Source organism: Calonectris borealis, chromosome Z (genome assembly GCF_964195595.1).
Source record: "Calonectris borealis chromosome Z, bCalBor7.hap1.2, whole genome shotgun sequence".
NCBI classification, from domain to species: Eukaryota; Metazoa; Chordata; class Aves; order Procellariiformes; family Procellariidae; genus Calonectris; species Calonectris borealis.
This window is the reverse complement of record NC_134352.1, coordinates 18,723,896-18,751,692: the sequence shown is the minus strand read 5'-3', so window position 1 is coordinate 18,751,692 and position 27,797 is coordinate 18,723,896. Positions and strand designations below refer to the sequence as shown.

General features: G+C 40.0%; 1 protein-coding gene across 7 annotated transcripts in view; it reads right to left on the bottom strand.

The window, feature by feature from the left end:
• The window catches only part of HSD17B4 (hydroxysteroid 17-beta dehydrogenase 4), a 64,748-nt gene extending 41,880 nt beyond the window's left edge, over positions 1–22,868 (bottom strand). For 5 of the 7 annotated variants that reach the window (XR_012671031.1, XR_012671032.1, XM_075137742.1 and 2 more), the window contains exons 1-11: positions 22,764–22,867; positions 19,676–19,729; positions 15,515–15,622; positions 14,925–14,984; positions 13,867–13,888; positions 13,704–13,750; positions 12,844–12,928; positions 10,947–11,134; positions 8,428–8,519; positions 7,784–7,808; positions 6,027–6,155 (exon numbers count right to left, since the gene is read on the bottom strand). Coding sequence is in view for 5 of the 7 variants with exons in the window: in XM_075137742.1 (XP_074993843.1) it covers positions 6,027–6,155; positions 7,784–7,808; positions 8,428–8,519; positions 10,947–11,134; positions 12,844–12,928; positions 13,704–13,750; positions 13,867–13,888; positions 14,925–14,984; positions 15,515–15,622; positions 19,676–19,729; positions 22,764–22,821 (868 nt within the window). In the remaining 2 variants the exon portion in view is untranslated. Of the gene's footprint in view, positions 1–6,026; positions 6,156–7,783; positions 7,809–8,427; positions 8,520–10,946; positions 11,135–12,843; positions 12,929–13,703; positions 13,751–13,866; positions 13,891–14,924; positions 14,985–15,514; positions 15,623–19,675; positions 19,730–22,763 lie in introns of those variants that run through there. The other 2 variants (XM_075137738.1, XM_075137740.1) reach the window with 2 other exon arrangements.
• Positions 22,869–27,797: the final 4,929 nt, after the last annotated feature.

The window sequence follows — 27,797 nt, the reverse complement described above, 5'->3', positions numbered from 1 at the left end:
TCTTTCTTCCAGAATATATGATATGACTGGACTCTCAAATTGGTGAGCTGGCTAATGTCTGGCTGAACACTAAGGAGATCATAGAATCATAGAATGGTTTAGATTGGAAGGGACCTTTAAAAGTCCAACCCCCTCTGCAATAAGGAGGGACATCTTCAACTAGATCAGGCTGCTCAGAGCCCCGTCCAGCCTGACATTGAATGTTTCCAGGGATGGGGCATCTACCACTTCTCTGGGCAACCTGTTCCAGTGTTTCACCACCCTCACTGTAAAAAAAATTCTTCCTTATATCTAGTCTAAATCTACCCTTTTTTAGTTTAAAACCATTAGCCCTTGTTCTATCACAACAGGCCCTGCTAAAAAGTTTGCCGCCATCTTTCTTATAAGCCCCCTTGAAGTACTGATAGGCCGCAGCAAGGTCTCCCCGAAGCCTTCTCTTCTCCAGGCTGAATAACCCCAACTCTCTCAACCATTCTTCATAGGAGAGGCGTTCCATCATTTTCATGGCCCTCCTCTGGACCTGCTCGAACAGGTCCATGTCCTTCTTGCACTGAGGACTCCAGAGCTGGATGCAGTACTCCAAGTGGGATCTCACCTGTTCTGGTTTCGGCTGGGATAGGGTTAAATTTCTTCCTAGTGCTGTGTTTTGGATTTAGTATGAGGAGAATGTTGATAACACACTGATGTTTTCAGTTGTTGCTAGTCCAAGGACAGCTCCCGTGCCTACTGACTGAGCTAGGTACACAAGACGGGCCCACTTCTTGAGCTTGTCCAGGTCCCCCTGGATGGCATCCCATCCCTCAGGCCTGTCAACCGCACCACTCAGCGTGGTGTCATCTGCAAACTTGCTGAGGGTGCACTTGATCCCACTGTCTATATCATTGATGAAGATATTAAACAGTACTGGCCCCAGTTTGGACCCCTGAGGGACACCACTCGTCACCGATCTCCACCTGGACATTGAGCCGTTGACCACTAGCCTCTGTATGCGACCATCCAACCAACTCCTCATCCAACAAACAGTCCACCCATCAAATCCGTATCTCTCCAATTTAGAGAGCAGGATGTCATATCAAAGGCCTTATGGAGGTCCAGACAGATGACATCTGTAGCCCTTCCCACGTCTACTGATGTAGTCACTCCATCATAGAAGGTCATGAGGTTGGTCAGGCAGGACTTGCCCTTGGTGAAGGCATGCTGGCTGTCTCGAATCACCTCCCTGTCCTCCATGTGCCTTAGCATAACTTCCACAAGGATCTGTTCCATGATCTTCCCAGGCACAGAAGTGAGGCTGACAGGTTGGTAGTTCCCAGGATCCTCCTTTCTACCCTTTTTAAAATGTGAGATGTGTTGTTGTTCACCCTTAATGTCAAAGGACTCACCAAAATCTTTTTTATGCAGAAAAAGCTGTCTGGCAGAAACAAACCCAGTAGGAAAACTTTTCATTAATATAATTATTTTTAATATTGGGTTTGGGGTGTTTTTTTAAGTTGGTATACTGTCAGCGAACTCCAAAACCTTAAATGTCCCCAGCGTGGTCTGCTATTATAGAGCAAATGATTAGCAGACAGCAGGGAAAGACTAACCTGAAGAGCAAAGGTTGAAAATAGTCATGGCAAAGCCTGTCTCTTTGCAAAAGTATTCCTCTCACTTTCCAATTAGGGAACACTGCATGTGAACCATACCCCTTAACTATGGAGGAAACAGCACCCGTGTTTAAACCCTTTTTAAAAACATATGAAGAAAATTGAAAATTAAGCTGGAATAATTTTCTTCTTATGTAAAATTTTTCTTTATATACACACAAAGTATACGTACATATTTCACACCTATGTGTTTTATATTAATTTGTTCTATACCTGAGAGAAGCTTTTGAAATGTGCCAAAAGTCAGCCAGTGAGAATACTCAAGTTGTTTTCTGTACCTAGACAGCTTCTAAGAGAATTTAAAGTGCACATGAACCTAAGAGCAGATTACAGACCTCTAAAATACTAGGTGTAGCTGAAACTGGCTCGTATCTTCAAAACCAAGGAGGGTATCGAGACAGAGAAAGAGAGATTGCCTCGTATGGGTGACAGACATAATTAATTCTGTCTTCCTAGCTAACAAAACAACTAAACATACTAACCTGTGCAATGCATACCGCAGAATGCTGTATACAGTACACAATCTGCAAGACAGGGATGGTTGTCTTCCACCTATCTCACAACACAATGGGAGAAACTGATTTCTCCCATTGCATAACAGGGAGAATCAGACTAGGACACAAGAGCAAGTAGTGCACTGTGGAGGCAAGGGCTACTGGAACTAGCTTTGTCTGAAAGGGAATACAAGGAGACAACACGCAAACACGCAGTGCAATGTGCAACTGTGACCTACTGCACACGCACCACACATTCAGAAGCTTCTGTATCACATTTAATTTAGTCTTTCTGCTTATGCGCAGGCACAGGAGCCCAGGACCTCTCAGTATCTCAAAACATGGAATCATGTTACTATGACAAATATGTCAGCTCACTAGATCCAGCTGCAAATGAGAGCCTGAGCAATTCTTTTCTAGTACTAGTTAAGCCAAGTCACATTATTCTGCAATTGCTACTGCCTAAGGGCATACAGGGAGCCCGTCATGACTCACTGATGTACACTGTAAGTTGATTCTGTGCCCTAACCTTAAGGCTCTGATTATCCCTGCTTATCTTCTTGAAAGATTTCTAGCTTGTTCTGAAGTGGTATGAAGTAAGCTAAAAGTATTATTTCAGTTTAATCCTTAGTGAGAAAATAACATCATCATGCAAATTAGGAAAAAGCTCTAACACGTAAGTCATGGCAGATTCACTGCTGCCTCAGAGCCAGTGACATTTTCATGTTGCATTAGGTAGATGGTTACCTTTCACTCCTGGTAAAGGGAATGTAGGAGAATACATACCAGCAAAACTATACCTTCCACTTCTTCAACTTCCTAAGGCCTAAATTCTCACATAGCTTCTTAAAAAAAAGAAGTCTGTTCTCAGATTTTTTTGTTGTTAAAAAGACATTGTGTAGTGAATGCACAAGTAATCGTATCTTTTGCTAGTTAACAGGACTATACCTGAAACTGTGTGGGAGTACAGAGAAACTGCCAGAACTTCTCCAAGTACATTAAGCACTAAGCCTTTAAAGCTTAGGGAATAACTACAGAGAACATTCAAAGACACTTGAGGCATTAAAAGGAAAGTGAAAAGGCAGGCATAGTCAGTTACACTGACTGTGTCAGATAGCTTTTGGGTAAAGGGAGGAGTCTGGGCAAAACACTGTACTGCACAATCAGCAGCTGCTGGTCCAGTAAGATGTAGGGAAACTACCAAGAAAGATTGCTTTACTGAGCACATTATCATAGTATCTGAGAAACTTCAATGAGTTACAGAATTAACATCAACTGCCAAATCAAGTGACAATTAGCTATTTCCTATTAATTCAAATCGCACCAACCCTGTAAAAATCATATTCTGGTACACAAGCAAGAGTTTTTTAGCTTGATTCAGTTTATGTGCCAAAAGAACTAGTTAAGCCTACAAACTGAAGAAGTGCTTAAAAAAAGTCAAAAAAAGATGGAAAGAAAAATTTGGATCTTTTTACTTAAGCTGGTTTTAAGAACTAAAAGACCACCACTAAAACATAAAGATGAGATGGTACTCCCATTCAGTCTTCAAGAGTTCAGCATCTCCAGCAGAATGACCTTGGCTAAAATACACAACTATGAACATGCTCTAGTTAAACATCAAATGCGTGCTTTGCTAGGGCTCTAAATGCATGATCATTCAGACATTAGATGTAGAGCATTTTATTTATTTATTTATTAAGAGAATGACTTCCCCCGATGCTTGCAAAAAAGAAAATTCTAAGTGAAAGAAAAAGGTACAACATGAATCCAAGTATTCAGTTATGTATGACTGTTACACATATAAGAAAAATTACCCTTTAAAAAAAACCCCAACCAACCAACAGATGACGCTCCTACTTTTTTGTATTGTAGAACAAATAAAAATCAAACTGCTCTTATCAGTATGCCCAAATTATGAAACAAGATTAACATCTCTGATTATGGGATTTTCTACTATATTATTATATTATTAAAGGAAATACTTTCTCTAATTGGTATTTTTTTAATAATTATACATAATGGTTAGTACATGATTGCTCTTTACAGTATCAAATTACTTAAATTAATGAAGTCTTCTGGGAGAGTTTTAATTTGCAGATATTAGGTATTGTAGCTTTTAATTTTTAATGCAAGTACTCTAATTAGTTTCCCTCATTTAACAGTTGAATACCTTCAAGCAATAAATTGGAGACTTTGGCAGTATAAAAAACTTTCAACATAGAATTGAAAATTCTATTCAGCTAACTTCTTCCTCAACCCTTCTGCTGATTCTCACATACAACAAATTAATGCAAGAGTTTTCATTCAGCCTGGCAGTATCTATGGCTTGATGTCATTGAAAGGATAATGCTGTATTTTGGCTAAGTTCAGAACAAAACAGAAGCTAAGGTATGTACACTGCATGGGACACTCATGCTAATGTAGCATTTACAATTTCTTGAGTGTAGAAACCACATACAATAGAAGTCGAACTTCACTTCAAAAGTCCAAAATCTTACCCAATTTTTTCTCCCGATAGCATCAAGAGGCAGGTGTGGAATATCGTATGTAATGCCAAAAGAAATTCCCATCTACAACTTTTTTCTACAACATTTTTCTGCTAGCAACCCATAAAAATAACATAGTACATGTGACAGGTTGGAGAACAGATCAGAAGCTATAAAGCTGGAATTATGTTGTTATAAATACCATTCCACAGCAGGACAGAGAACTTTATAAACTGACATACATTTGGAAATGGGACACCTGTAAGCCAAAGATCAGTGAAAACAGTCAGTAAGGTGATACAGAACTACTGTATGGCTGGTTACATTCCTCTACCAAGATCTGAGGGAAAGGATAAAGTGTCTCCTATTCTGGTTTAGGCATGTACAAACATATCCCTAAGGTTTTAACAAAATGCCCTAATGGATTTCAGGACCAACAGCTTAAACATCTGTTGTGTATATCTAAGCATCTTTGAAATACAACTGGCATTGTACATAAGGATGCCTCTTTCCCTCCTCCCCCAACCACTTAAATGATGGCATTTCCTCATTCAACAAATACTCAATTTTGCCTTAAATAACAACATGCATAATAACAAAACAACCACCAGTGATACTAAGCACATGTAACTCACACTAACAAACTAAGGGTAGCGTCTTGAGAAATCTTGGAAAGCAGTTGGGATAATTAGTCATAGTTCATAAATGAACCAAGACAACTATGGATCTAAATAAAGAGAGACATAAGACAGCAAAGAGAAAGCTTGGAAGATGAAAGAGAAGCAAGTACGGCAGCAGGAAAGATCAGAGTCATGTTGGCCAAAAAAAAAAAAAAAAAAAATCAAATAACGGGAAGGAACAAAGGAAGTAAAACAAAGCATTGGAAGAGACAGTCATTATGGTCACCAGCCAGGGGGGTGATGTTAACCAGGAACTCAAGGCAGTAAGGAAGAACTTCTTCGCTGTGTTATACCAAATGACTTAACGAGAGAGCTTTTTGGTATGGAAATGTCTACCAAAAAAACAAGATTCCAGGACTGAAAAGAAAATACAATCTCACTATTACACTGCTACTACCTGTATGTAGGTGCAATCAAATAAAACACAATCAGTAGTCTGGCTGTAATACACAAAATGACAGTGATGTCGCTTCCCTAGAAACTCTTAAGAAAGATAAAACTCTCTTAATTCTACAGGTAAGACCACAAAAGTTTTCTTAAAAAGATCTGACCATACTGAAATGGTCAGATTAATATAAATGATTAATGCTACACGTTTACAAAAGAATTCACTGGTTCTGTAGACTTTTGAAGTAAAGTTTCAGCAAATGTCTGACAAGAAAACATTCTCTTCTAAGCTTTGCTTGCCCAAACTATCCACATTATCAAAGTCTCCTTTACCTTGAATACTTCTGGGTTTGCTGGCGTTATCAAAGTCACAGACCTTCTCCCATTTATCTCTCACTGCTTCAGGCGTCATTGGCTGATTCTTTCCTCTGACAATAGCACCCAACGATCGCTCCCAGCGCACTAATGGGAAACATGAGTCAGAGTTCAAGTAAAAAACAAAGAAACTTTTAATTTCTTTATATCACTTTCATCTAGGCCACTACTTTCAAGACAGTGCAAGAAAGGAGAGGTTATAAGTACTCCAATTTAACTCACCAGTATAACTTCAAGCTGGACTAAAAGGGCTCACTGCTTTTAACTAACATTTAGAAAGGGAATAGCACTGGTTGTAAATTTCATTAAAGCCACAACAGACTGCTCTCTGAAAATATTACATCAGTTTTAAGATTCTGTCTAGTGAAAAGTTGTAGCTAGTATGTACCTACAGACATTCTCTTTTGACATGACTTTGGCTACTAATGCTTAGGAATCTTCTGAAAGTCTTGGAAAACTATAGGGGAAATGTGAAAACCACTTGTTATCTATGAAAGAATGTTAATACCAATAGCCAACATCTCCAAACGGTCCCTGAAGTTGTATTTCAATACTGTAACTTGAGAGAAATTGGCAAGGCTAATGTGAAATCAGTTCTGGAAGAAAACAGACTTCCTGGATTGCAACTAATCTTTAATTTGTCATGTTGGTTTTGCTCTTAATTAGCAACAGACAACAAATAAGGCCATACTGGTACCTCATTAACAACCTGGTTTCATTTTAAAGACTTTAACAGTAGCCATTATAATGATGAAAAATAGTATTTTGTTTTGACCAGAGAGGAGAAGCCACAGATTTTCAACTCTTTGGAGGGCAGCAACAGGTTTTACACTGCTTCCCCGATTGGTTTAATCTGTTTAATATGCTACCTGGGAAAAGCTATTCCAGTGCCACCAGAATATTTACAGTTAGTTAGAAACATACAAAATCTTTCTCAAGTGGGCAAAAAAATGTTTTGGAAGAAGGGGGAACCACTTCTTGAATTAATGGCCCTACTTCCAACCCACTGGCGATATTCACGTAGGCTGAAAAGTCCTTGAACGGTTCAGGAAAATAATGCTGGTATTAGGTGCAACATATTTAGGAAAAAAGTTAAGACATTTCACACACTGAATTAAGTTTTCCATCTCGTAAGCCCTCATTATTGTCTGCCAGTTTTCTTTACGTTCATATTTAAGCTAGTTACTGGAGTCCCTCAAGGAAAATACTTAGCTAGCACAGCTACTGGTTATTAAGAAGGCTAACTGCCTCAACATGTTAATGCATATCACTAGTATTTTTATAGAAGAATAAACAAAGGTGGAAAGCAACTAAAAAGCAGCCTGTTTACCAGCACGCGCTACTTTTATACCATGAAAAATTGAAGTTTTCAAGAAAAGGCAGCAAAGTATACTTAGCGCCAAAACCAGAGATTCTTTTTGACTTCGATTATACCCTCGGGATCCAAGAGTTAAGGTTACTTAGGCAGATTTTCAGTTACTGTTAGTCAGCTCAAAAGCTTAACAAACCACTGCCTAAGTTACCAGTTTCCCCCATGCGTAGTGAAATTTGTGACTTTTACTTAAAATAAGCAGTCTCCTCAGAACCGTAGGTTTTTGCTAATCTTCTCTCCCTAAATAAAAATGTCTTGAGCATTGGTTAACTGCAAAGACTATTTGCACACTTTTGTTGTCAATTCAAAAAACAAAATCAATCCTGCAACATAAAGTACTTACATTTTCCAATCCATCCAGCTCCCACCTGCCAAGAAAAAAGAAAATCATCAGCTTACCACATGTTACAAAGCAAAGTTCTGGTAATGTAGGGAAACAAAACTATACTTCAGAATAAACTCAACATAATAAAAATTCCTGAACTACTGCTGGTTGTATTTAACAGTTTAGTTAAGCACTGGAATGCAAGCAATATAGAACTCCAAGAACAAGATAACAGCTTCAATCCAATTTATGAGCTAGCAGTTTGATGACAATACCTATAATGTATTCCATAACTAAGTAATTCATCCTTCCTGCAAGTTGCTTTCTGTGTTTGAATGATTTAGAAAACAAAAACTTCTTCTGAAGTAGTTGCTTTGGTACCTTTTCAAACTTATAAGGGCACAATAAGAATTGTAACAATCAACTCAGTATTTTAAGCACACACCAGAATTTGACAAGATTGTTTATGCCTGATGTACTTCTCATATACAGCACAACAGGGTCAACATTTCTTCTGTCTATGCTGAGTATGTAGTATCTCACACGATATTCCAGTTTCAGCGAAAAGGTTAAGACTGGACAGGCTGAAGCAAATGACTGATTTCGGGGGAAGGGACAAAGGAAGGGAAAGAGGGGGAAGAAACAGAAAATAAAAAAATTACCTCAAACAGACTGCCATTCTCTGCGCAGCTCTCGTGGCAAAGCCAAACAACTAAGGGAGCAACATACTCTGGTTTGAAAGCATCGACCAGATCTAGAGCAAATTGGAGGGGGGAATCATAAAACAGAAATACTGTATGATTTCACCAAATTATTCTTACTCTAACACCTTCTGATGAACAGCAGAGCCAGGGAGAATTTAACCAACAGTGTTCTGTCATGAAAAGAAAGGACAAATGAAATGAAACATTTGAAGATTCATTAAATATGAACAATTTGTGAGACGCGTGTATGCCTCCAAACCCAATGACATTGGTTCTAGCCAGAGAGATGAAAGACTGTCTAAATGTTGGGAACACCGTAACGTGCAGATTGCAAAGCCAGGTACCTTCCTAAATTTCCATCTGACAGGCAGGATAAGCCAGTTAGATATAACCCTGATGGAGATGTACCTGAGCGATTTCCCTTTTAACTTGCTAGTCAGTTATGAAGAAAAGACAACATGAAAAGAATTGCAGCTGCTGAATATTTAAGAAACATCCCATTTGGAAATGCTGATCTTTCCAAATGATATCTCGGGAACTATCAGCCCTGCTAAATTTATGTATCAACTGTATTTTGGGATTGTTATTGTCATCTGGCACAAGAGAAAACTATCTGAAAATGGAGATAGTATCATGGAGTAGAGTGTGGTTATCCAGAAAGCTTTCACCACGTATTCTATTCACTGCCTGGGAAAAAAAAAAAGCTTTGTTTAATTTCCTTTTTCAGCTTTTAGAATATCATTCTTTTAACAGCAATAGATACATAGCTGTTCCTCAGCTAAAGTTCAGCAAGTGTTTTCAAATATACCCTGACAGATGAAGAGCTGGGAAAGTTTAGCATTACAGGTACTTCTTTAATAGCCAAGCTGAAGTAACAGAAGTTCATTTTTAGAAGTTCCACAGAGGTAAAAGGAAATTGAACTCCATTTAATATGGTATGTTGTAAGTGCATAACAAGAGTCTTAGGCTTTTCTAAGGTATTCCATTTTATGCCACACACCATTTAGTCTCAAAAATTAGCATTAGACTCTTATCACAGATAATATTAATCCACTATTAAACGAGTCAAGAAATAGGTGGTAGAAATTTTAAAACACACACAAAAGATGCAAACTACATTTAGTGTTCTAGCAAGAACAACAATAAGTGGGCCAAGTTGAACGTACATAACTGTGGCAATGCTAAAGCATAGGTGCTTGCAGACATCTAAAGATGGACAGGAAAGTACTGACTAAGTTAATAAGGATGATTTAATAAGGCATACGAAAATGTTTTTAAAGTTCCGGTGTCCAAACCTTTTAAAAGTATTTGAAAAACTGGACAGGGAGGGAGGGAGCGAGGTAGGAAATAAATGATCAGAGCTGTAACTATCTTATAGGGAGACCAAAGGATCTCATTCTTCTTAAAATGACTAAGAAAGAAAATTAGGAGGTTATTTTATCACTCTATGTAAATATCTTCAGGAAATTCCAGCTACTGAACTCCACTTATGCTTCAGGAACTCACAGCTGCAAGCTTGATGTATTTGACTCTTCTGTAATTAAGTGCAATAAATCCCTGGAACCTACAACCTATAGAGGTGCTAGATTTCCTGATCACTTGGATTATTTAGACCTAAACCAGAATAATTTACACAGAACTTAATTAGCCAAACAAAATCAAGCATTCAATCCACGCAAAACTGTATAAAATATATTACTCTTCAATATCTTGTATATCAGTCTGAAAAATGTAATGATTCCCCTGGCTTTGAAATCTGCCTATCGCTAGGGAAAAGAAGGGCAGGAGGGAAATGAAATAGGCTGATTCTAGAAGACTTTGAGAGCAATTTCCTTTTACAGACTTTTTTTTTCCCCAAATTCTTTTTCTTTCTTCTGGTCATTTGCCAAAGTAATTAGTCACTCTATTTATTCTAAATTTAGACTTTACACTGTCTCCTACAACATTCTTTATACTGACTTCCCAATGCAGTGCTCTGTTAAAACTTATGCAAGCATTCAAAGATTAGTAACTGTGCAATAAAGAAAACCATAATATATTAGGCAACTCAATTCATTATCATCTCCTGCAGATCATGGAACGAAGTACATACATGACATGTTGTGCAAAAACCAGTATTTTGCAATTAGACAATATTATAACAAGTGCACACACCTTATGCATGAACCTGATACCACATCTGATGCAACAAACAAGCCTTTCCACTACCATAGGAGGATCTTGGAAGAGACTATAATTAATATAATGCCACATGGAATTGCTTTTGTGAGTTACAAAAATTGCTTCTTATCTTGTGGCAGAAAATAAGAATTCCTTACAACAGACGAAGTAAGTAAGTTGACAATTCAGAGACAAAAAGACAGTAGGAATAATGAATTAGCAGTGTATGAAGTGTAAAGGATTTGCATTTCTAAGAAAGTTAGCTGTGCTTCAATTTACTGAAAAATATCAGTACATGTAGACCTTAAATGATTCACCTTGTGGCATGACAGTCTGGGTCAGTCTGGATCCAGCAGTAGGAGCAATTGTGTTGCAGTGGATGTTATACTTCCGGCCTTCAATTGCAATTGTGTTTGAAAGACCCAAAAGGCCAAGTTTTGCTGCACTGTAGTTTGCCTGACCAAAGTTTCCATATATTCCAGCAGCTGAGGAAGTCATAATTATTCTTAAAGAAGAGGAGGGAAAGGAAAAAAAAAAAAGTTCAATGATTTCTTCCAGTTGTTTAATTCTACACAACAGTATTTTCCAGCTTTGGCATTATATTCTCCATATTCCACAAAACAAAAGTGTACAAATAATTTTTTGTTGCTTTTACTAACAAGCAGATGCTTTTTATGTTTGATTGATAGCAAACATCTGACAAATCTTGAAGAGTTGTCATAGTAGCAGAAAACTAACAAAGTCATGAGCCTTTTTGAGTTATACTGCAAAACTAGAACAGACATTCTGTGACAATGGGGCACAGTATAGAGAAAAGTATTTTCTTTTCAAGTTCTAACTGCACTTCAAGTGGCATTATTCTTATAACTAACAAATGGCTTCAGCGGTCAGAAGAAAATTATTTTATTGAAAATGACTTCACCTTCATATCCACCTGATAATATGCGAAGACATATTCTTATAGAATTCACATTCAAAGAATCCTAATGTGCATTAAACACATGAAGGAAGAAGATAGCAAAGTCTTGCCCTTTGCTGTCCCCTAACATTATTGCTGTGGAAACAATGGAAGTGCTCACAAGAAAGCTCTAAAACCACTGCAGCTCATAGCTGGTTTGAGGCAAGAAAACATTGTGCTGCACGTCTTCTCATAAATTGGAATTCAAAAGAAAAGAGTCTATACCTTCACTTTTAAAAGAAGCTTTATCAGAATCTGTTCCAATCTACTGAAAACACACTGCATAGCTGGGATCAAAATTTATTTCATTTTTATTATCATTTGCCTCACTGACCATAATCGACTGTTTTGAATTTAAATAAAGAGATGTGTTACAAGTACTGGCTCAATATGATCAAGATGAAAAAAGCTACAAAATCTATACAAAGCAGGCATTTTGCAGATGGCACACATCTACGCATAACTGCAGAAGCACTCACTACCATTATCTGGGCAAATACAGAAAAGGAGCCAAGGGAAGTGTTTTCCTAAATGGATGCAACTCCTAGACTTTAGCCATGTATTCTGCCTGCTGATCTCTTCCCTTATCCTTACAGTTCAGTTCCCTGGATGAGAATGAATGTCAGTTTGGTCACAGAATGACAAAGAAACTCATACAGTTCTCAACATGTGGGTATGGTTGTTAAGATTAATATAATCACATCAGTATTTTGATAAGAAAAAAGAACAAAAGTGAAACAACTTAAAGGTCTGAATTCACTGCACTCTTTCAGTTAACAGTAACTCACATCAAAGCAGACTAAGAAGACTTCCACAACTTCTAAGACAAGTACATTTGTACAAAGGGGGGGATGGGAACACCAACCCCGAACAAAAAAACCAAGACCCACAAGCACAACTACATGTATCTGTCATTTGAATAAGAAGAAACAAGAGAAGAAGCCCTCGGACTTGCAGTAACATACAAGTAACAAACATTTCTAACCAGTCCTCATGAAAAGAAATTCAGGGTAGGGTATTTCTGTAACCCTACAGCTTCTCTCTGGGATATTTCCATCTACATGGAAAAAAACTTTAAACATTTGGCCGGGGAGGTGGAGAGTGGGGAAGAACTGAAAGGAAAAGGGCGTACACATTTGGACGGATTTTATTTCATCCCAGTGAAAGAAAAGGACGCAAAACTCCTCCTTCACTGTCAGGGCATGCATCAGTCTGTTATACCCTACTGAAAAAGAAAAAAAAAAAGGACAAATTACCTGCCAAATTTCTGATTTTTCATATGATTCCATGCAGCTCGGGTGACCAGGAACGATCCCCTCAAATGAATTCTATGAATTATATCTAGGAACAAAGTAATGTCGGTTTAATAATTCCAGGATTTCATCTCCCAACTTGAAATACACCATTTGTTTCTTCTTCATGACAAAACCTGCACTCTCTTCACACTCTCAAACTGTTACTAAAAAGTGGTGGGCTTTTTTTTTTTCTTTTTCATAGATCATTTTAAAGTGCTTGCCTGAACGTGCACTGATCATCTGTTCTGCCTCTTGGCTCTCCTGTAGAGAATTCACAAACATTCAAAATTTCCTGCACTTAAGCACAGTCAAACAAAGACTACAGAAGCTAGACCACCTTTGCAAAAGTCTTCTCAACTGGCTTACCACCACCTACCATCCCACTGAAGGTTCCCCCAGTTCTTCTGCTCCTTGGCAAATCAGCTTTCTTTCCTCCTTCTGTTAGTGCTGGGTCTTTTAAGCCTGTTTAGTATTCAACCGGTCAGTGCTGGTGCTAAGAATGTGTTCTGCCCAAAAAAACTATTGTGTGTGTTTCACATGGCTCTTTTTTGTACTTCGCTCAGCAACTAGGAGTGGCAGCTAGAGCCTTTCTTCCCCTTTGGAACTACATACACCTACCATGCATTGCAGCACAGATCTGGTTTGCAAGCTGAACACTAGGCAGCTGAACACAACCAGCTTACCAAGCTTTCAGGGCAAAAGATAATTCTCTGATCTGGCACATAGAGTCTTCACTGCCTTCTCTTCTTCCTTGTACCAATGGGAGAGATGTACCTTTCATCTTTCACACAGAAAGCACATTTTAAAGTTTATCAACTCACCCCAATCTTCATCACTTATCCGAACAAATGAACGGTCTCTTAGGATCCTAAAATGCATCATTAAGAAAAACAAAACAAAACAAACAAACAAAAGATGAACAGGTGTTTACACAAAAGTGACAGACCACAATCAAATAGGAAAAAAACCTTCAGGTTTACTCACCCAGCATTGTTTATAACGATATCTGCAAAAAAAAAGAAAATAAACTAAGTGAATGCACTGATAAAATATAAGCTTGTTTCTATTTTTCTCCCTCTTCTAAAAATATATACAGACAAGAAGCCTGCACACTTACATCATATTACTATTCTATAGCTCCTTGTCCCAAATAGTGAAACTCTACCATTGGACAATAATTAAGACAAGACAAAATATTTCAGTACAGGTAAGTCTCGGCCCGCTAACGGAACAAAGTCTGACAGAGACGTATAGCTGAGAAGTGCTGGCTACTTGGGAACACAATACCTGCAGGATGCACCCATTGCTACAAGTTTTGCAGCTTGCTTTGAATTCCAGAGTGCTCCTGATTATGCAGTTTGTGCCACCATCTTTGTTGCAGTAAGCCCAAATGATAACTGGAAGAACCACAGTTGCAGACCAACTAAAGTAACCTGGATCATAACAATTCTTTGTCAAATATCTAATTTGATTCCTGTTGGCTTTGATTATGTGTACTTTTAACCATTTAAACTGGGCTAAAATCACATAAACATCACAATTAAACAGTGGCAATCATATGGTAAAGAGGAACATTACTTTTTAGATAGAATACCTCAAGGTTTTTTTTCCTTGTGTGTGTTAAAGCATTTTGATCTTCACATAGGTAAAAGAGCTTCCAAAACATGACAGAGCATCTCTTAACTCTTCAGCCACATTATTAATCCTAATTTTATGCGGCTGGTTAAAATACTTCATGAATTCTGCGCTTTGAGACAGAAATTGCTAACCATTACTGAAGTACCAAAATTCTGAAGGGCAGGAAAATAAGAATCATATATTGAGCTTTAAACTTCTGCTAAAAAGTACCAAAAAGACAGAAAAGTTTCCCATTCAGATTTTAAAGTGAAAAGCCCCTCATTTAGGTTTCACTGACTAAAGGCATCAAGGGTTGGTGAATTCTACTGTTGTTGCACTGTACTTCATACACTTGTTGTCTGTTGCACTGTTTATAACAGTTCTGCACTTGCGAACAAGTTACAACAAGAATTAAGCAACTGTACCTATCCTCCCAAAAGCCTCAAGTGCTGTCTTCACAAGCTTTTCACCATCTTCCACCGAATCTGTAAGAAAAAAGTATGAATTTTCAAGTAAAATGAACTGGATACACTGCAATTCCAGGATATTAACAGCTAATTCCATGAAGCTAAGAAAAATAAATTGTGTACAACCCCGATATAAAATAAATTCAAATTCAGCCACTATTTGCATGTGGCCTAAAGCAAATCCCACACAGTAAGTCTAAATGGCACAATGTTTGCCATTGCAAGAAAAACAAGCAGCAAAACAAGTAAGCATCATTCATTCCCATTTTGTGTCTGACAACTGCAGATGGAGAGTTTCTTGGTATTTAAATGTTAAGAAAGCATATGAAAGAAAAGGGCATTACTAGACGAGTATTAATTAAAAAAGCACTTTATACACTTGCTCGTAGTGTCCCTGTCTCCCTACTCCACATTACATTCCACCTATTTAATTTATATGGTATTGGCAAGCTGGCAGTAGTCCTTTATTAAGCAGTGTCAGCTTTTCATTCAACAGGTCCACTATTCCTATAGAAAAAGCATTAAACTAGGCTGGAAAAGTAACATACCATAATTGGGTACTGCTTTCCCTCCTTTTGCTCTGATTTCGTTGACAACTTTGTCAGCAGCTGAGGAGCTCTTGCCATATCCCTTGAAATCACCTCCAAGATCATTCACTGTGCATCACAAAAAAATGAATTTTTCATTGTTAACACTCAGATGTCATGGTCTCTCCTTATCATGCTGGAAATTGTAAGGAGTATTAATAAAACCTGCTGCATCTGGATCCTACTGAGAATCTCAGAGGATTAGAGAAGAACAGTAGGTCACATTATAATTTTTTTTAAAAAGTAGTATAACATACAGTATCATTTTTTAAAAATAACATGGGAAACACAACTTTCTCCACCATGCATTCAACTTGCTTGCCCTGCCCAGGCTACCTCTCTAATTGTGTTATTGTAGTTCAGAGATTAAGATCAAGATTACATACCAATTACAGGTGATTAATTCTGGTCTCTTGTCAAACTACTATAACTACTGCATGAACCGTAAACAAGACTGAGAAGACTTTGTTCCTGTTTAATAGAGTAGCTAAAATGTTACTAGTAAACTTCACTACAGAACAGATCAAGCTGTCTGAACAAAGGGAGAAGAGCCTGCTCTGGAGCTTCAGATCCTGCTCCTGTGGGATAAGAGGGCCACCTGAAACAGAGAGCTGCTTTGTTTCCAGGCTGCTTTCTGTACTGCGGCACGCATCATTAATGGCAGCTGCACTGTATCATTATCACAGTTTGCTGCATTGCTGTATTTGCATGTTCCACAGTTTCACGGAATTCATCAGGGGAACAAAACACCCCAAAATTTCCATACACACATTGTACTTGGACAAAGAATTTTAAAAAATGGTAAGAAGTATGTTTAAAAGGGTGCAAAATGAAATTGTAAGAAAACAGAATTGACTGTGCATTTGCAACATTGGTATTTTGCTAAACAGTCTTTTAGCTTTGTGCCTCCTAACTTTTGCAAAGTCCTCAAGAAGCCAGCCATAGTGAAATCCACAAAATATGCAAGATATTCTTGGTGCTGGTCTTGATGACAAACAGCAACTGTAAGTCTGCTGTATCATCACAAAAGAAAATAAACTCACTTTGTGGCTCTTTTTTTTTATTTGTTTTGTTTTGGTTTTTTAAGAACTCTCCATATAAAGAGGAACACAGCTTGCAGGACACATGACAAAATCGTTCTCTATTACTCAGACCAAGAAATCTCATCTGGAATCCTATACTCGATTTTGTGTGCAGCACTTCAAGAGAAGTGTGGGAACACTGCAGAAAATCCAAATGAGTAAATGAAAACGCCAGTCCAGAAGAAGTGAGCCATGTAAAGAACAGGGAAAAAAACCCCCAACAACAAACCAAACCAAACCCAAGAACCACCTATCTTGAATCAGAAAGAATTAAGACAGAACATGATGATATGCTCAAGTACATTACGGACTGATGCAAAAAAGAAAGGAAACAAAATCTCCAAGCTAAATACATCAATATCTAACAGTTCGAACGTGCAGCTAGCACAATTCAGGCAAGGCATTTGGGAAAATTTCCAAGTGTAGTGAAGCATTAGAATAGGCAACATGGCAGACTGCTCAGTCTGCAACATCAAAGGTCTTTAACACGACATTAAAGAAAAGCAAGTCAGGAAGAGCACTAGGATTTCTAATCTGTCCTGGGAAAGAAGAGTGGACAACTTTGTGGTAAACATTTATACAAAAACATTCAGTTGGCCTTGTTAAGACATTACAACTCTCTACCAAAGACATGCTTATGTATGTTTATTCTCCACTTCAACAGTAATTTGCTGACAAAAGTTTAATTAAATATTGGGAGAATTTCCAGAGACAGCAAAGCACCTTAGGCTGAGTGCAGGCACTTACAGAGTTGAAGCAAAAATGAGTACGCAAGAAAGAATAGAGCTATTCTAGGCTTTGAAAATGATAAAATAACTCTGCGAGTGTGATAGAGTAATTAAAAAAAAAAAAAACCACAACAGTATTTTAAGCTTAAGCTTTACATCGTATGATTTCCAGTTGAAAACATCCAGTAGAAAAGAGCCAGAGGATGTAGCAGTTGTGAGCACAGTTATAGTCCAAACCATAGAGAAGAATTTCTTTAAGGCTATCAGTGTATTATTAGCACATAGTGCAGAGCAGCAGAAGTAACCCTGCAGAGTGAAACAGTTGGTGCTGAGGACCTCACACCTACAGTACATATTTTTTTAAAAAATAAACCAGCTCATTTCTTGCTGTAGTCTGGTTCCAAATATTTGGAACAATTTAGGTGCACTGCTAAATAGCATCTTCCAGTTTGGTTTTCAAAGGAACTCCACTCATGCACTTCAATACCATCCCACAATGCAAACAAAAACACAAACAGATACAAATCAGGAGAGATGCTTCAAAAGCATGACTCTAATGTAAACTAAAAGAGCTATGCAGAATTGCCCTCAGGTAGACTGAAAAGGAAGAAACATAGAGTCTGGACATAATACAGGTTGCAAGACAAAAACAAAGCATTCCCTTCCTCCTGCTTTCAACTTTTTCTGATGAGAAGCATGAAAGAGACAAAGAATGACCAAAAAGGTGGTAGCAGGCAGCATTTGGGTGATAAGGAAGAGTTCCACTTGGGTCACACTGGTCAGCCTTACCACACTCACAGCAACTCACTCAACAGAAGGTTGTACACAGAGAGAGATGTGGGACTGGACAGAAAAAGTTCCCATGTTGGGACTCATTGGTATTCCTCCAACTAGAGTATTTGATCACTGTTCTTACAATATACCTTCATCTCCATAACTTAAAAAAGGGAGCTTGTTTTAAAGAGACAAGGCATAAGTCTCATATCTGCTTTCGTTAAAAATCTTCAAATATTTACACAAATAACTTCTCAACTCTTTGAAGTCAGAATCATAAGAGAACAAGATTAAGAAAAACAAATACAAGCATGTAGAGATAATTGCAAAGCACTACTATAAGAGGTGAAGTGAGGTGCAGTTTCCAAAGGGAAACGAGAAGTTTCCCTTACACATAGTCAGCTCTTAACTTACCGATTTAGCTATTGTGCAATAAGGCCATGAGATAAAGGAGTATTAGCTATGGTCAGGCAATATAATATATTCTCTTTCACATCATTCTGGAAAGTCAGAACACCACTAGCTACAAAGAATCAATACAATTAAACATTTGGGCTGCTTTAGTGACATAATTTTTGTTAAATAAGAACTTAAGATGAAGTATTCATATTCCTAGTAAATAAGGCAAGGATCAAAGGTGGCAACTATCAGAAAAAAAAAACTAGATTTTTTTTTGAGTTGTCTACACACAGACTTGTCACATTTAATCAATAAAGTAAAAAAAAACAATTTTTATGAAATTTTGTGAACTGAGAATGGGATTTTTATTAGAAAGCTACTAAAATCAGAGAGCAAGTTCTTGTCCATAAACTGTTTAAACATTTAACCTTGAACTCATTAACATACCTGTACAAATTCATTCATAGGCAGTCAAATGGCGATGCCAACTGCTGGAGAGTGCTGAAGAACATAACTTAACCTTCAGAATTAGCTTGTGATACAGCATTTTGCAATATAACTAAATATTCCTTGAAGAAGGTTCAACAAAATGACTACAAAACTATCAGAAATCCTTTACTAAGAGCCATTTGGCAATGTCACTGAGACCAGATGGCTCCCCTGTGCGATGTGCTGCAGAGAGAAACAATGCAGTGCACTTTCAGCACATTCTGTGTTTTCTGGGGGCAACTGATACTGCGTTACATTCCAACAACTTCTTTCCTCAGAGAAGGTACTAGAAGATACGTATTCACATTTTCAAATGGTCATATTAAAAGATTCTGAACAGTATTCACCTAAGACAACACCCTCTCTAGCCACAAATCACGGTAAAGATTGGTATGCATGGATCTAAGTCAAGTACAGGAAATGATCTGATTCCAATTGGCTTTCCAGCAAAGATAAGCCCTTGGACAAACTTGGGCAACTTCTTTCATAAGAAAATAAAGCTTGGAAACAAAATTTAAATAGCAAAAGATAAGAGAGAAAACCATTAAATGACAAAGGTTACTGTCAAAAAGGGCATGGACAGTTGAATGCAAGCCATGTGAAAAGGCAAAGGTTATTGTCTAAATCAAGTTAGTTAACATAAAACTTACCAACTACTGAAGCTCCTCTTTCAGCAAAAGTCAGAGCATACGCTCTGCCCAAACCTAGTTTAAAAAAATAAAAGTAAAGAAAGAGTCAATTTGTCTCCTGGATCACAATTCAGACAAAAAGTTACACAAAAATGAATTGCATGAAGAAAAATCACCAAATCAACACAAACACCTTGAAGGTTTAAAGTAAAACACCATTTCCCCTACAAGTTAAAAGTTCCATATAAGTTCAAAACATAAAAGTAAATAAACAGATAAACTGCAGACAAACCTCTGGTCAAGAGGGAAAAAAAAAAAAATCCCCATGCTTACTCTTTGTTATTGCACTCAACATAACCATCAGGGAAAGCTGTCTGCTGCTGAGTTTGTGCTTGTGACAGAAAAATACATTTGTAAGGCAGAAAGTTGAACATCTTGATGTAACCTTGAAGAAGGAGGGTATGTTTCAAGTTAATTAATTACATTCTAAGTGAATAAGATACTTCTCTGGTTAAAGTTAGTCTTTAAGATTTGAAGAAGAAACGGAACAAAATTTAACTGTGACTGAAGATGTACTGACAAAACCCCTCCAATTATTTGGATACAAAGGAAACGTTTAATATCACAGTTACCCAGATGCACTCATAGTTTACCTATCGTAACAGAAGACTGTCATTTTTGCCTCACATACAAAAGCTAGACTCTTGCACCTTTACTCTGGCTTCTAGGTGTGTTATACATTAGTTTTTTGTTACGACAAATGATTTACAGAGATATTATCCACTGTACCAGTCAAAAGTTATTGAAATCAATGATGATGATCCTTTTTTTTCATTCCAAAAGAAACTGAGATTTGAATCATCAGAAGATGATCAAAGTCAGAAAAAAGTTCCTCAGAGTGCAACAGTATCTCTTTGCCCCTCACCAAAACATTCAAAGCTAGCTCTCTCAAAAAAAAAACAACAGAAAAAAACAATCAGAACTGTTTAGACTGTTTTGAAACACAGTAATCTTACACCAACAAATCGGAATTTTCCTTAAGACTCCTATGAGCCTCTGCAATGGAGAGCATCCCATGTGAGGCGCATTTACGTCCATTGCCTGATGTAACGCAAGTCCAAGAAAACGTTTTTTTTGTTTTGAAAAGCCACATAACTGAGAAGTGCATAAAACGCAGACCATGTTATATGTGTCGGTATTGTCAATTGGCAAGGACTGAATGCTTAAGAATCAAAACTAATCTAAAAAAAAAAAAAAAATTAGCTTGAATTGCATAAACAATGAGTGCTGCATGACAGGCAGGAACAATACTTCACAAGGGATTTACCCAAAGTGAAAAGAAATTACTGTATTTTTAGATGCTTGTGTATGTGAAAACGGGTCTCACTTTAAAACAAATTAGTGATCCAGATGTTTTAGATAAATTCCCAGCTCTGATCTGTTCACCAGCAACCAATTCAAAAATGTCGACAAACAATGCTATTAGCAATACAGTCTAATTACAGTGCTGTAAACTAAATAAAAGCAAAACAAGAACTAATCTATAGTTAACAGGGCTTCCCTTCAGCTTGGCTTAAATTTAATCATCCACTTATGAAAAAATTATTGTGAAATAACACATCCAAGGACAGTTTTCTCTGTTAACAAACCATTTTCAAGCAGCCTAATACTAGAAGTACAAGGATCACTGTACCCACACTTATGACAAGCAATTTTGCTCCATGCAGTGCTTTTTAGAAGCTTTGTTATTGCCAAAGTTCTTTGTTCTGATATTACCTAAGGTCTTAACCTGTTCTTCAGTGAGACTTGTTACAGAAAGAGAAGCACATAAATATAGGTCTGGTAAAAGCTGAAAAGCACCATACAAAGATCTGCCCTCAATTATTCTCAGGTTTATCACCCTGAGGTGACGTGAGTGGATTGGTGGGTGCTTTCCACAAAATCTCATATTCTTGGTCCCTCTCCTCAAGATATCACATAATCTAGGTCCCCAAAATGACTCCTCTGGCTATGTGCAACTCCACAAAAAAAGAGCAAAACTTCACTGTGGGAAGGCAGAACAAGCTCCTTTAGCAGCTCCTCACAACTACAAACTTTGCCTCTCTCGTCCACACTCACAGGCCGTATTTTCACTGGAACTACCAAAGTAGGCGAAGGTCAAAGCATGCATTCAGAGGAACAAGAAAAACGAAAAAAAAAGAAAAAAAAGAAACTAACAACAACCAATCCCACACCACAACAAAAAATACAAAAACACTTCCTGGCAAAACCAAGCATTCCACTGCAGAATCACCACCCCTGGAGAGGCCAGGCCCACAGCCCACCAACAGCACAGGCCAGCCCTGCTGCTGAAAGAAATCTCTCCCCACCCACCCTTGCACCTCTCTGCTGCCCTCCCCCCTGTGCCTTCAGACTGCCACCCAGGAGGAGGTCAGGGAAGGCAGCAGCAAGTCGGAGGCTGCTTTCTGCAGCAGCGCTGGCACATGTCAAACCCCCGCCGGAACAACACTCTGCCAGACCACGCAGGTTACAAGCGTCAGTCACTAGGTCCAAGGCAAAACTGGGAGGAATTCGGATACCAAAACAGCACATGGAGCAGGACATCCATTACTGTCTGGTGTGAAGCAGCGTTACTCCTCCCGTGTATTTAAAGAGCGGAACGCGTTGGGAGGCAGTATTAACGTGCTAATTTTCAGCAGTACTGGGGCTCAGATCAACCTGCAGTAGCTCCAAAGCCCTGCAAGAAACACGGCGGTAACCCCTGTACAGCCTTGGCACTGCCGCGGCGGCCCTGACGGGCGAGGGCCGGCACCTGACAGGGCCGCTGCGGGGCCCGGCCTCCCCTACAGCCCCGCGGTGGGCGCCCGGCGCGCCGCGCCTCTTCCCGCCGCCGCACCTCTCCCTTCTGCGGGAAAAAAACAGTTTTTAACGAGTGAAGCCCTCACAGACGTCCCCGGCTGCCTCCGGAGGAGCACGGGGGGCACCTGCCAGGGCAGCGGCGGCTGCGGGGTGTCTGCCTCGCCCGACCTCCCGCCAAGGACCCAGCCGCCTCCTGCGGGGGACGAACCCCGCGCCACACCGCACCCCGGGACGGGACGGCGCTGCTTACCTCCCCCGGCGCCGGTCACCAGCACCACCCGCCCGTCAAACCTCAGGCCCGCCGCCATGGCGCTCCGCCGCCCTGCGCTCGCCTGCGCTGCCCGCCGGCCTGGCCCCCGCTGGCAGGGCGGGGCGGGGAGGCGGGGCGGGGCGAGGGCCGCCACCGCGCATGCGCTGCTGCCGCCGCCACCGCCCTCTGGGAGACGTAGTCGGGATTGCGCCGTCGGCCTCAGCGGCGCTGAGCTGAGGGGAGGAAAGAGCGCGGGCCGGAGGGGGGGGGTGTGGAGGCGGAGGCGGTTTTCGGGCTCCAGCCCCGCCTGCTCACTGTGTTTCCATACCTCTACAGGCAAGGCGAGCTGCTTGTGAAATACAGGGATTTTAACAGGCGAGCTGGTCTGTCCTGCTCCACAGCAGGCACATCTTCACAGGTGTCTGTGAGGCCACAGCTGGGCGGCGTGGATTTCAAGATCAGGCTGCCTGAATGTAGACATCACGCCTCCGTTTGAAGTTAATCTTTATTCACTTCTTTCATATTAATCTTATTATGTTATTTATTGCTTTATGTACTATTTCCCAACCCAAATCACTGATTTCAGCTGTTGCTTCCCTGGTTGTGGGAGTTCTTTAGATCGAACTGTTGCCGTAAGTCAGTGCAATAAGAACTCTCGATTTTGGAGTTTTAGAAAGCAGGCGTTCTTTAATGCGGCGCCAGGCGCACAGGGAATCGCTCCACCTAGTGTGCGCGCCAAACTACTCAACCATAGAAGTTATACACAATTAGAGTATACATATTCGTTACATTTCGAGAAATAAGCTAAATATTCATGTTCTTTCCCGGAATTCATTAACATGAAAAAGCCTTTGACGCATGCGCCTTTATATCCATAGGTGGTCTTCCAGGGACTCCTGGTGGTCTTTCAGGGTCCTCTGGTGGTTGTCGATAGTCTTCTTCACAGCGTCCTTATTGAACTCAGTCTTTACGCATGCTCAGTTTTAACCCTTGGCTTAATTAGCACAATTCTCATTAGCACAAACTAGCTTAGGCTGGCACAACCCCCTTATCTATTCTACTCAAGATACAAGGTTAGCTTCCTTACTTATTTTACGCAGAATACAAAGTTTCAAGGCCTTTTTATCTACTGAATGTCAGGCCTATCTATTCATAAAGCATTCCTAACCCATCTGCATCATTTCAACCAAAGAATCGTACGTCTCTTCACTGTTCCTTTGTAATTGGTATCAGAACAATTAACGTGAAACATACCGCCTTTCTTTCCCCCCAGGTTTTGCCTCTGTGTGTGTGGAAGGCTGTACTGGATGTCTGTGCCCAGGCTCTGGCAGGGGCCTCTCTGAGGAGAGGCCGGGGCCGCCCTGTGCCAGACACAGCCGGATCCAGCCAGCGCCAGCGGACGGGCTGCGGGGCACAGCTGAGCCCAGCAGCCAAGATGGTGGTGCCTCTGGGAGAACATATTTAAGAAAGCATAAAAACCACTGCACAGCAGTTGTGGGAGGGAAGAGTGAGAAAATTGTGAGAGAAACAGCCCTGCAGACACCAAGGTCAGTGAAGACGGAGGGGGAGGAGGTGCTCCAGCTGCTGGAGCCAAGATTCCCCTACAGCCTGTGGAGAAGACCATGGTGGGGCAGGCTGTCCCCCTGCAGCCCATGGAGGCCTACAGTGGAGCAGGTCTTCTGGCAGGAGCTGTGACCCTAAGGGGGACCCATGCTGGAACAGTTTTTTCCTGAAGGACCCACACTGGAGCAGTTCTTGAAGAACTGCAGCCCAGGGGAGTGACCCCATGGTGAAGCAGGGGAACAGCGTGAGGAGGAAAGAGTAGGAGAGATGATTGTATTTTGTGGAACCAGTCGGTGGGTTAAGTAGGAATGAACATACCTATTCATTATATCATTCCAGGCACGGTGTCGTGTGAGACGGTGTCATTCAGAATGTAATTTTATTGGAGTTTCACAGGGCCACTGCTCTGGATCTCAGCAGTAGATCTAGTTAGGATTTTCCAGTATTACCCACCCAACTCAGGTGATAACAAACTTTAACTGAACTATGGACAGGAATCTCATGGAGCTGTTGCTTCTTACTTGCTCACTCTCCTGGCTGACTGAGAGAACTATAAGCCTGAGCCTCTGGGAGCTGTAAACACCCTGCTTCTTTGCATTGCATTGTCTGTCTTAAATTTAGGAGGTGCTCAGGGAACAGAGGATAGTGTAAGAGTGCCCAGGATTCAGAGCAGCTGACTAGCTTATTTTGTTGGGGAAATCATCTACATATTCCCTCTGCACAGATGAACTAATTCATGATTAACCTTTCTTTTACAGCTGGTAAAGTTTGGATTATTTTTGGAGCTAGTAGAAAGAAAAAATTTTTTTGCTGCAGATCATCTCCTTAGCTGTCTACACTAAAGAGAGGTGATAGTTACTCGAGTGATAGCTATTTGGAGACTTCCAAACTAGAAGAAATTAGCATTTCTGACCTCAAGTAGCATGTAACATCCACTACTTTTAGCATGTAACATTCACTCCTCTAGAAATATAGGGAATGGAGATGTATTGCCTGTGATTTTATTGCATGCAGTTCAGTTTGAACGGAGAAATTGCATTTTACAGTTTGGGCACTAGAGGGAGCATTATGCTACAGTAAAACTAACAAATACATTCACAGATACCACACCACAGGTAATGAAATTCTTACACGACGAACCTAAAAAAGGCTTACGCACAGATCGAGTCAAAGGGACACTGCTTTTAATACACGCTGGTTTTACTTACCCGATAGATTCACTGGCGCGGTGGCATTCTTCTGGCTGTATAGGCACGTTATGTGTATGCACTGCAAACTACAAAAAATTGTTCTGGAGGCAGGTAAGGGAACACAGGCCAGATAAATAGTCTATACAAAATCACGAGTTTCAGGTATGGGAAGTACCTAAAAAAGGGCGGAGAAACAAGCCCTTGCACTGGGTATGTGTTACTCTGGCACTGTTAATCAGCACAAAATACCCTCACAACTAATCACACTTCCAAAGTTTGCCTGTTTCATTTGAATGCAGCTCAACACATGTCCCAGCAGTAAGAGGCCGGGTGCAGTTGGCTGTGCATTGCAGAGAGAACACGGCTGATCGCGACTCGTCCGTGCCACACTCGCGGCAGGAGGAAGCCGTTTCCCGGGAGGGCAGAGCTGTGAGCCAGTGTGCGATTGCTCTTCCCGAGGAAGTGGCAGATGGAGCTCGTAACCGTCTGTGAGCTTTCGTTCAGCCTCAACACGTAGTATTTTGTTCATTGTTGCTACACTGTGGGATTGGGCTCGCACCTGGGAGAAGAGAGGGCCTCCAGGACGCGAGCGGTGCTGGCTGCTGCGAGAGCCGCCTGGCTGGCCCGGCGACACGACCGTCGCACACGGTGTACCTTTAAAGGTACAGTCCGCAGCGGAGAGCCTTGCACTGATGCAGTGTATGGCCAGTGTGCTATTTGCTGAACGTTATATACCCTTATTCGCTCCCACGCCTTTATTAGGGGGTTTGGGGGCTTGTTTCTGTACTGTTCAGTAAGTTTAGGATGTAATTTGTTAGGGTAGGGGAATGCGTGCAAACTAACAGCACAAGTACCCAGTTTAGTCAACTGTGCGACTGGAAACATCTAGTTCAGACTGGAAATACAGGAATTAATGTGGTCATCCTTACACCACCAAATTTATTTGCATAATTCCTCATATAATCGCATTTATCTAAAGTAGTGTAGTTCTGTGTGCATGGCTATAAATGAGTCCTAGGAGAACTTGGTTCATTTTCGGTGGTGGCCCCTTATATGATCTTAAACAGGCCACTTCAGCTCTAGCCTTTCAGGTTCCATAGTCTTCCATGTCCTGTTTTTTTCAGATGATGGGCTATTCAAGGAAAGGATTCTACTCTTGAATTTGCCTGGAAGCTAGTGGTTATGTGCCCCAAATAAGATCAGAATCTGAGGTACTTCTGTAGCATAATTTGTTCTTTAGGTAACTAACAAACAGTCCTTGTTAACATGTCAGGATCTTTTATAGCTTCCCCATTTTCGTGCATAGACTGGGATTAGAATCAGCAAAGAGCTCACACTTTAAAATAATAAAGAAGATTGGAGTTTCCTCAATAGATGTTTTTTCTGGAAAACTCAACAGAAAGTGCACTGGAGTGAAAGTATGTCACTTTTATATTTATGTTTTTAAAGTGAAACCTGTCGGTATTAAAAAGATCCAAAATACAAAGAACCACTCAGAATGGAAAGGGGTTTGATGGGTTCCTGTAACAGTCGGAAGTGATTTGTTCCAAAAGTCATACAGCTATCAGAAAATACTTGCATCAGTCTGAAACAAGGTGTAAGGGCAAAACACTACCACTCTTAACTAAAGCGGGGTGACATTAAGTGGAGACTTGAATGGAGTAGGTGTCAAGCCACAAATCAATAGCAGGTGTCAAACTGAGTTATGAATCAGTGAGCCATAGGAGATTAATAGCAGGATATCCAAATTCCAAACTCAGCCAGACAGGGTGTAAAGTGGTTGAAACTGGTAAGGAAGTAAGTGAGTCAAAAAGGAAGACTTTATTCTGTCTCTTAGTGAGCAGTGTGAACTAACATATATTTATCATTAAACTTTTTTACTGACATAGCAGGCTTTTTACAGCAGGAAAAATTTGCCAAAAACACCGAGCGGTACCCTGTAATACTAAGTATGATTATGTTTTTTTTTCTGTTACGCTTCAATGCCTAGAGCAGGTAAGTTCCTTTATAAACAGTGAATTTTGTTGTTGTGTACAAGAACAAATTTGGTGTATGTTCTAAAGTCAGTGTTTCAACTAACATGTTAGATAATTGGGTTTTTTTGGCTTTTGTCTCTTTTATAAACTTGGAGTTGCATGTGTTATGGATACGGTAGGAGTCTTAATCCCATTGAAAACGTTTTCTACCGTCTGCTGCTGTAGACGGTGAGCACCTTTGAACCTTGTGTTCAGGGAGAATAAAATAATTGACTGACTTGCTTTTATTCTGTATTTTTTAATAT